The sequence below is a fragment of the Schistocerca gregaria genome, chromosome 2 (assembly GCF_023897955.1).
Source record: "Schistocerca gregaria isolate iqSchGreg1 chromosome 2, iqSchGreg1.2, whole genome shotgun sequence".
In the NCBI taxonomy this organism is placed as follows: Eukaryota; Metazoa; Arthropoda; class Insecta; order Orthoptera; family Acrididae; genus Schistocerca; species Schistocerca gregaria.
In genome coordinates, this window is record NC_064921.1 from 17,112,284 (window position 1) to 17,123,283 (window position 11,000).

The following is an 11,000-nucleotide window of genomic DNA, read 5'->3' on the forward strand; positions in this document are numbered from 1 at the left end:
CTGTGATATACATGAGCACTTTACCAGACAAAACAGAAACTTACATATGACTCAAATCAGCAGAGCACTGTGCCAAAAAGGTACTTTTCACATGGGAGTTAAGCTTTATAACAAACTTCCTGAAAACATAAAAGCTATCACTGAGGTCAATACATTTGGAAAATCTCTAAAGTCATATTTACAGCATCACTGCTTTTACTCCATTGAAGAATATTTAAATTTATGAAATGTGTTATATAAATACTTACTTACATGTAAAGTGTATTATTGTAAGCTTACATATGTATGCCTTGAAATTACTTTCAGCCTGTATATTTATAACTTGACTTGTCCAATGTCTTATGCATAAGCTGCTATGTAGACAACAGGACCAATAAAATACAATCTACAATCCTGAAGTTTTGAAAGCGACTTTTTGTGACATAATAGAAGAATCCTCCCACTCACCATCCCGACACAACTTCTTGTTCAAAACACATAAATAAAATAAATGAAAATCAAACAATGGAAAATCTGGTTGGAATATCAACAATTATGCAAAAGGATAAATAGCTGCTCGCCATAAAGATGAGACAATGAAAAGATTGTTACACATTAAGCTTTCAGGCAAAGTCTTCATCATAAAAGAAAAATACAGATGCAGGTGCACCACACACACGCGACTGCTACCTCTGGCTGCCCTGCTTGCATTGTTGTATTGAATTATACTAAAAGATACAAGATTCTCAGATAGGTCTAGCCTGAGCAGCCAGAGATGGTGGTGATGTGTGGGTGAGATGTGCTTACTGGTGTGGATGTCTGTATGTGGTTTTCTTTTCTGATGAAGGCTTGATCAAAAGCGTAATGTGCAAGAATCTTTCATTCTATCTTTTCCATAAGTGTTGATAAATAAAGATCAGAAAGCACTCCCCATGGCACAATATCTCTCCAAACCTGCCGAAAAATTTTGTTGTGAAAAATGTTCCACATATTTTAACAAGGAATAGATAATGAGCAAAGGGCATTGAAAACATGATCATTTGTCAGTGCATTGCTGTGTTCCTGTCAGTAATTTAGTGAAATATGAAGTTTATTACAATTGCATTCACCATGTTATCAGCTTCCGAAGCTACAAAAAACACCAATTGTGCCAAGTTTTTGATACCACATATCATAAAATTGCCAAGTCTGATTGTATAATTGTTTACATCACTGAAAAGAGTGCATTTCAGTGTACCAGAAACACCTATTTTCATTTTTGTGTTATTTCAGTTAAAATGTGAAAAAATTGCTTACATTTTGGGACTTTATCAGTATGTTTAATTAAATAGTATTTGCTAATTTAGTGGCCAAATATTTCTGTTCCCTGTTTCCTTTATTGAGTGAGTTTCGAAAATTATTACACTGAATTATTCTAAAAACGTTCAACATTCCAAGTGAGGTTACTGTCCAGCATTGTAATGTAGCCACTTGTCTTAGTTATGTCAGCTGTGGATATGTAAGATGATCAGTTAAATCTTTGCAGTTTTGAAAATGTACGTGATATTTAGCCGTGTAGCAAGTTTGTAAAGATCTAAAAACTGTGAAAGGCTTTTAGGAAAGCAGCTGCTTAATTGTTAAAGTAGTTTATACTTGGATGGAGCTTGCACATATTTGCATTCACCATGAAGCATTGCTCTTAGACAAATATGAATTATTACAAAGATCAAGTTTTAACCATTTTGGCAAAAAGAATCATACAAAGAAAATGTCTATTTTCAGTTACTTTTTATGTCTGTCTGAACCTAAATCAGATCTAGAAGACTGCCTGTCATCTAGAAAAGATTTCTCCTCAAAGAAAATCCTGCAGGTGACATTGATGGGACCAATATTACTGATGGTGTTAACTGTTGCTGGAATGTCGCCACTGATTTCAACCAAATGCTCCATGAGTGAAAAAGGCAATGCAAAGTGGAAGGTGTATCAGATTAATGTAATAATTAAGAAAATTACAATAATTTGTGGACATAATTGCAGTGAGTTGGAACAACCGAGTTCAAACACTTTCTTCAGAGTATAGTCATCACTACATTACTAAGCATCAAACTAAGAATTTGCAAGTGGTTAAGCCGGTTATATTGATGGATTTTGCTGAAAACTACTTCTTTATTGCTGAAAATACAGTTAGAATACTTCACTGGGAAATTAGCAAAGCAGATCTGCACCCTCTCTCATTAATTATTCGGATAATTACATATTAAAAAGTATCAATTACTACATAATCAGTGATTGCTTACAATATGATACAGTTGTGGTGTGCGTCTCTTTGGTCACACCGATAAAATTAATTAGCACAGAAACTGAGTCATGCTGGGGTAGCTCAGATGGTAGAGCACTTGCCCGCAAAAGGCAAAGGTCCCGAGTTCGAGTCTCAGTCCAGTATACAGTTTGAATCTGCCAGGAACTTTCACACCTGTGCACACTCTGCTGCAGAGTGAAAATCTCATTCTAATTAGCAGAGAATTGTAAAATAATATGCTGCTTGATTTTTTTTAAATTTTAATGTTGTTGTTGTTGTTGTTGTTGTTGTTCTCATCAGTCCAAAGACTGGTTTGATGCAGCTCTCCATACTACTATATCCTGTGGAAGCCTCATCATCTCCGAGAAACTACTGCAACCTTTATCCTTCTGAATCTGCTTAATGTATTCATCTCTTGGTCTCCTCCTATGATTTTTACTCCCCAAGCTTCCCTCCAGTACTAAATTGTTGATCTCTTGATGCTTCAGAATTTGTCCTGCCAGCTGATCCCTTCTTTTAGTCAGGTTGTGCCACAAATTTCTCTTGTCTCCAATTCTATTCAGTACCTCCTCAATAGTTATGTGATCTACCCATCCATTCCTTAGTATTCTTCTGTAGCACCAAATTTCAAAAGCTTCCATTCCCTTCTTGTCTGCACTGTTTATTATCCATGTTTCACTTCCATTTGTGGCTACACTCCATACAAATACTTTCAGAAATGACTTACATCTATACTTGAATGTTAACAAATTTTTGTTCTTCAGAAATGCTTTTTTTGCCATAACCAGTTTACATTTTGTATCCTCTCTACTTCGCCCATCATCAGTTACTTTGCTCCTCAAATAGAAAACACATCTACTACTTAAAGTGTCTCATTTCCTAATCTAATTCCCTCAGTATCACCTGATTTAATTTGACTACATTCCATTATCCTCATTTTGAGGACACTGTCCATTCTGTTCAACTTCTCTTTCAAGTTCTTTGCTGTCTCTGACAGAATTACAATGTCATTGGCAAACCTCAGTTTTTTCATTTCTTCTCCATGGACTTTAATGCCTACTCCTAATTTTTCTTTTGTTTCCTTTACTGCTTGCTCAGTATACAGATTGAATAACATCAGGGAAACGTTACAAGCCTGTCTCCCTCCCTCCCTCCTCAACTATTGCTTCCCTTTTGTGCCTCTCGACTCTTGTAACTGCCATCTGGTTTCTGTACAAATTGTAAATAGTCTTTCAGTCCCTGTATTTTAGCCCTGCCACCTTTAGATTTTGAAAGAGAATATTCCAGTCAACATTGTCAAAAGCTTTCTCTGAGTCCACAAATGCCGTAAATGTAGGTTTGCCTTTCCTTATCCTATCTTCTGTTAGAGGTTTTAGGTTCGGTATTGCCTTGCATGTTCCTGCATTTCTCCGGAATCCAAACTGATCTTCTATCAGTTTTTCCATTCTTCTTCTGTAAAGGAGAACTGTGACTTACTAAACTGATAGTTCAGTAATTTTCACACCTTCAGCACATATTTTCTTTGGAATTGGTATTATTATATTCTTCTAGAAGTCTAAGGGTATTTCACCTGTCTCATACATCTTGCTCATCAGATGAGTTTTCTCATGGCTGGCTCTCCAAAGTCTATAAGTAACTCTAAGGGAATGTTGCCTCTTCCCAGTGTCTTGTTTCGACTTCAGTCTTTCAGTGCTTTGTTAAATTCTTCACGCAGTATCATATCTCCCTTCTCATCTTCATCTATGTCCTCTTCCATTTCCATAATATTGCCCTCAAGTACACCTCTCTTACATAGATTCTCTATATACCCCTTCCACCTTTCTCCCTTTCCTTCTGTGATTATTTTAGAATATAAGCTTATTTCAAATTTATTGCCTTAAGCAGAACATGTCTTCATGTTGTAGATGCACATATGTCAACTTCGATTTAAACCATTATTGCTGTCTGTAGTTGTGGTTGTAATATTATTTTCAGCAACATTTCAAATTTGCTTGATAATTTCCTATTGAACATATATTACAATACTTTTTTACTATCAGACATTTGTTGAAATTCAAGTTTGACATTCAGTTGTTTACTCGGGTATATAAAATTAAATGCATCGTCTCAGAATAAAGCACATTTGCTATTTTAGTGATGGTTCTGCTGCTATATACAAACATTTTTGAGAAGTTTCTTTATCTTTGCTATCATCAAAGGGATTTTTAACATCAGTGCATAATAGATGTTTTTTTACAATATATAGCGAAGCACTATATGATGAGATTGGAGGCACAGTTAATAGTTAGCAGTAAGAGCTAGCCTTCTTCAAAAGCTAGTAGAAAACCAAATTTTAATGCTGAGTGATTTATTCAAATTGCACAGAATATTTGCCTGGCACTGAATTTATTTGTAAAAAAATAGTGAAAAAACAGATCATCATTGGGAAAAGTAATGTGAAAATGGATCTGCTGTTTCTGGTACAAGGAATCTCCACTTTCTTTTGCCAACTGATGAGACAGGGTTTCTGATTAGCAGTGTACCAAATGACAGAGGATCCTTTTTTCCTTTGTGAGCAATGAAGGCCAGTGTACAAATGACATACAGGTATGTTGACACTGCTGAATCCCAGTCTGATCAGTATGTTGCTTGTGTATACAAGGGAATATGGTGGATTAGAAATATCAGTGTATTTCCAAATGAAGGCAGAGATGCACTAACCAACTTTGTGCATGCTTATGGAGCTGCTCAATCCTTCCTGTGGCCTTCTAAGAAGGGATGTTTGTGGATTAAAGAGTAGATAATCTCAGTAATTCCAACTCACAAAGTGAAACTAGGATTTGCCAACAGCAAATGTTAAAAATATCAGCAACAAATTCTGAACACTGAACTGAATTATAAAGAAATATGGTTTGGAAACTAGAAACAGTCACAAGTGTGGCTTAGGAACTATAAGATGCTCATGTTATGGCTTTGGAACCTGGAATAAAGATTTACACCCACAAGTGACTTTGCTGTTGGGTGTGGCATATTTTCTCATTTACACAATACACCAGCTGCTGCCTTGTCCACTGTGATACAAAGTTCTTGATGTAGAAACACATATTTGCTTACAGGTGGCATGATCACATTCACATATTCTCTCAGTACAAACCCCAGCATAAGTACAGAACTTGTGGCCTGCTGTCTAAAGAACTGCAACTTTTAACAGTCAGTAAATGCTTTGAAAGTGGTTACCATTTATAGTATGCTTGCCCGTTCTGCACATTTCACCAGTAATGTGAAGTTTTGAATTAAGACTAACAGCTAAACGTAATTCTGCTCCCTGCTACAGCTGAATTAAGAGATCTCAAGATGAATGAGTGCAAACCTCTTCCCCTCCAGAATGAGTGTACACATTCTCTGCCATGACTGGCTGGAACATACTGTAACCAATCAGCATCACAGTTTATCACAGACAAAGTGGTTATTTCCCTCTTCAACCAATCTCCAACTCCAAATTTACTTCAATCAGTTTCCAAACAAAATATTTCCTGAAAATAAATCAATCTGAAAATAAACTCTTCACTAGTCTTCAGAATGCAAGTAAAGATTTTGCTTCTGCAATCCCTAACTGGCTTCTTTCAACACATTTTACCTTGTAGATGACGCACTGATCTATATGATTCACTCTCTCATTCAGAATTAAGGGAATGGAAATGAAGTCCCATGCTTCTTGACAGAGTGTAGGGAATGATGTGGAAGATCCGCACCGCTGTATAGGCAAGGTCCTAATGGAGGTGGTTTACTGTTGCCTTCCTCCAACCATAGTGGGGATTTAATGATGATGATGAAGACAAACCACCTCCCAGTCATAGTGGGGTGCTGCATTCACATCCTCACTTATTTTGTCAGTGTAACAAATGAAAGTAGTTGTCATACAACTGAAAATAGTAATTACTGTTTGGAAACTGAAATTTACTGTTCTAGACATAATACAGTTTAATAAACTATTTAGCTACAAAGTGTTTTCAAGTCATCCAATATATATTAAGATGTCCATTTGTTGTTTTCAATAGGAAGGTATAAAATTTATGTTTTCAGGTAATTTTAATATATCCAAAATTATTTTAATGAAAATAATCAGTTATTGAAAATGTAATTGTATTGATAAAAATCTATTTACCAAGTGGTGGCAGGAGAACAAACATGTAAAATGTATTAAAGTTTGCAAGCTTTTGGAGACAGTGGCTCCTTATTCTGGTAGAAGGAAGAGGGCTGAAGATAAGACTCGCATGGTTTAGGAAAAGGGGTAGAGTTTGGAAAAGTTGTCCACAATCCCAGGTCAGGGGAGGCTTGCTGGAGGGTATGCATTGATTGTCGGGGACAGCATTTGAAAACCTGGTAGCCTAAAGGTGGAAGACTGAAATTACTGCCAAAACAACATGCACGAGTTAATAATTGCGAAAAGCTAAGAGCATTGTATATGACAGAGGCAGGGGAGGGGGAGGGGGCTGAAAAATAGACAGTTCATAAAATGAAAGGTGTAGAAAACTAAAAAGGAGTTAAGAAAAGAATAGTTACTGTGAAGAAATGCTGAGATCCACCTGACCTTAATTTGCATTAGTTTCTTCAGAATCAGCATTTCTTCACAGTAACTGTTCTCCCTTTTAGTTTTCTACATTTTTCATTTTCTAAACTGTCTATTATTTTTCACTGCCCCCCCCCCCCCTCCCCTCCCACCCCCTTCCGCCTCTCACATATACAATGCACTTAGCTTTTTCGCTCTTATTAACTCATGCACAATGTTTTGGCAATAATCTCTGTGTTACGTATTACCCTATCTTCCACCTTTAACCTCTCAGGTTTTCAAATGTTGTATTTCACAACAATCAGTCTGTCCTCCTTATCCCTTCTCCTGCCACCACTTGGTGAGTAATTTTTTATCTATCCAATTACATTATATTTCCAATATTAATTTAAGTAAGATACTGAAATTGGTTTTACAGTTAACTATTGTCATTTTGAAAGGTTGTATGAAATTTCATCCTGATTGATGTGTTGTAAATGACAAACTGCCTGTTGGCTTCTGTCTCGAGTTCTTCGGCTGACTGGAAGCTGAAGCTGTGACAATGTCAGCCACTCATGCTTACGAAACATCAGAAAAATCATCCGACAAACGTTGGCTAAAGAACCCGAGGTAGAAGCCAATGTGCAGTTTGTTAACAAGCACCCACAAAAGCCTTAACAATTTTGTACTGTAAATAACTTCATTAATTCATAGGTCAATGAGTAATTAAAGCAATCTGTAAAGTTTAAGTGCATGGATCAGCCTGCAACCACAAGTGATAAAAGACAACAGGTGGTAACATGTCCCAGCATGGGGACTCATTCAATAGGGCACCAGAACCACTGAGACAAATCTTACAGCTATCCTAATCGTCAACGCATACTGCTTTGCCACAGTGTTTCTGATAAACTTTTCAGTGGTGTAAATGATTATAAAATCAGAGGTGTCAATTTTAAGATACGGTGTCTAGTATAAGCTAAATATTGTACATTTGGTATGTTTGGTAAGTTTGGAGACTGATAACATAGCGAATACAATTGTAAGAAAGCTCACAATTCATTAAATTTTTGACTGGTCCACAGACAACACACTGACAAATGATCACATCTCCAGTGCTCTTTACTCACTGCGCATTACGTGTTACAATTTGTGGAAAATTTCTCACAGCACAACTTTATTGCCATAGAATTGTTTTCTAATTTTAATTTAGATTATTTCTAATTTCTGCACAAAACGTTGTCAGGATGCTAATTTGGATGATCCTAGCTCTGTATGTAAGGAACAATGACTTGCAAAGTTGAGAATTATATTGTATACTTCAATTTTAGAAGAATTTAAAATAGCTCTAGTACTCTCAACATGTGACAGATGGAGCTGAAACTTGGCTAAAATTCATTCAGGTCCATTAGATACATTCTTTACAGATTTAAATTTGTTCGAAAATGGGAGGGGGAGGGGAGAGGAGAATAGTGCAGACTTAGTTATTTGACACAGAATGACCCCCAAAGTAACAAGCAGTCTATTCATTGCATGTATGCAACACAATTAGTCACTATCAGAGGCAATGCGACAATTATTTCTATGGCAGAAAATTAACACTTTGCCATCCGCACGTCTCATACAAATTAATTCACTTGGCACTGGCAGCGCTAATTCGGATTACTTGGATTGTCACCAGCCTTTCTTGACGTTATTGGGAGATTACAAATTGTTAAGTTTTTCCAATATTATCATTAGTTCTTATAAGTTCTCAATGCTGTTCTCCTACTTACATGAAATTTTGAAGATATACATACATAAATAAATGCAAAATTTCTTTGTTTCATATATTTGTTTATTTTCATTTTCTTTGGTACTTAGCATTTCTCTTTCATGTGATATGCAGAAAAACAGTCTCCAAGATGTAGCACAACTCCACAGGACTTGCACATTAAGTTTGTTGTTCTTTCTTTTGTTTTTGGAACGTACATGGCAGTTCCTTCATTTTTGTTTATTCATTTTGGAAATACATAGCCTATTAGTTGATGTAGCTTTATGTGACGGGAAAGTCTGTCAACCAGATCATGATGAGATGTAAGTGATGTAGTGGCAACCTCCCAGTTTTTCTCCGCGCATTCATCGTATCATCTCTCTCATCTGCCATGATGAAAGTGCACAAGTACTTATAAAAGCAAAAAACTTGTTGAGTTGTGTAACCTATTGTTACCTAAACAAAACACCAACAGAATAAAAAAGATACTAAAATGCTGTTGCTGGCCACTGTGCACTCTGCTCATGACACCACTGTAGTGTCGCCAGCCACTGAGTGATATTACGCACACCGCTGTGGTGTTGCCAGCTGTCGACCGCTATTTCACGCAAGACATGATTGTGGTGTTGCTGGATCGTAGAGTGTTAATAATGAGGTCTTGCATCAGTACTGAAAATTTTTCAAACAATGTTTAATGAGCCAGTTTGACTCTTCTTCCTTGTTTATGAAATGTTAAAGGCTTGTGCCCCAGCTGTGACTGTCGGTAGTTCTGAAAATACATGGAAATTATGGAAATTATTGTAGCACATAATTACTTTTAGATTGCACTGGAACATACAGAAATTAATCAACTCACTGTAAAACATACTACACAGTGTTTAATTTTGCATTTTAATCTTACATTCCAGCATGTCTGGAGCTCGCATAACGTTACATCTAGTTCATGCACTGAAGCCTGGTCAAAAAGGAGTTGCGTCAATATGTAATGGAGGTGGTGGAGCCTCTTCAATTTTAATTGAGAAACTATAACTGCAAGGATATGAGGAAGATTGAAGAAAAAAGGAAACTGAAGAGTAATTAAGAGGAATTTATTCAGTTATCATTTTCATACACAAGAATTACAGAGAAGGTTCAAAATTTTTAATTTTTTGTGCCATTTTAATCAGATAATTAATTTTAAGTGTTACTTTACAAAATGTACAAAGTATTATCTTTGCTAATTGTCTCTCAGCACCATATATGACTGAACCAGGTGAAAGGCAAAGTCTGTCAAGTCAATTGTAAACTGTATTTTCACCTGTCTGATTCAGTTTTGTCTTATTCTTTATTATAACAAAAATGGTTTATAATTCTTTCAACTTGGTCAAGAGTCCTCTTTTGCCAACAATGTTTGAAGCTAATGTAAAAGAGCAGTCAAGTGAAATTAAAGAGATTGTGCTACAACTGATACACCAGCTTTCACATTTATCTTTGACTTCATTACTTTTGGAGGTATTGTACTAAGTTTATATGAGCTACTGTTTTTTGTCTTGTGTTTCATTCTTGTTAAGAGATGTGTACAACTTATAATGAAGACTGAACTGTTTTAGATGTAATATAAATGTACAGTACTAAATCCGGCTACCTGTTCTTGTCATCATTTTTATTATTTTTGTACTATTAGATATTTTTGCATATGTAAGGAAGCATGTTTAAAATACAATAAATATGATTATTCTTTTATTGCCTTTTTGTGTTTAAAGATACAGTGTAAATCCCTTCTGTCTTTTGTTTGTAATACATATTCACTGTTAACATTAAAATTCTGCTGATCTTATGTCTGCTTTGCTGTGCTCTCTTCAAACACTCAGCATAAGCCCAAGTACATATCTCACTGAGTGTTAAGTAGCTGAACATTCTTTATTCATTTACATATAGATCTGTGACCTTTAATTACATTACAGCAGCTTATCATCTGGTACCAAACACGAACAACTATAGTTCGGACACACATTTTTTCACACTTTGGTGAAATTAAGAACACTTTGATGGACAGCAAATACCAGGAATTTAATTAATGCTAACTTTCACAAGGAGCTAGTGATGAACAGGCTACTCAAAGACAAGTAATAAAAAGAATAATAATAATAATAATAGTAATAATAATAATAATAATAATAATAATAATAATAATAATTAATAAATAGTAATCCCTGTGAAGACCCGGGAAAAGAATAGGCCTACGGTATGTTCTGCCAGTTGTAAAAGGCGACGAAAAGAACAAACCACTAATGGGGCTAAACCCCCTTGTAGTGTGATTAGTTGGTTCAGGACACAACTAAAGAAGCCTTGGACAAGCACTGTCATGGTCGGGGACGACGCTTGAACCCTATGCCCGCCCAATATGGTAACGACACTGCCAGCCAACTGGAAAATGATTTAAATCCAAATAAAGGTGTTTTGCAGGATATGCTTCCTGCAACCGT

At 35.9% G+C, this 11,000-nt stretch overlaps 1 protein-coding gene across 2 annotated transcripts in view; it reads left to right on the top strand.

The window, feature by feature from the left end:
- LOC126336244 (acetyl-CoA acetyltransferase, mitochondrial) overlaps positions 1-10,257 on the top strand; it is a 103,686-nt gene extending 93,429 nt beyond the window's left edge. For both annotated transcript variants that reach the window (XM_049999737.1, XM_049999738.1), the window contains exon 9: positions 9,444-10,257. In XM_049999737.1, the coding sequence (XP_049855694.1) occupies positions 9,444-9,564 (121 nt within the window). In that variant the 3' untranslated portion in view covers positions 9,565-10,257. The remainder of the gene's footprint in view (positions 1-9,443) is intronic.
- Positions 10,258-11,000: the final 743 nt, after the last annotated feature.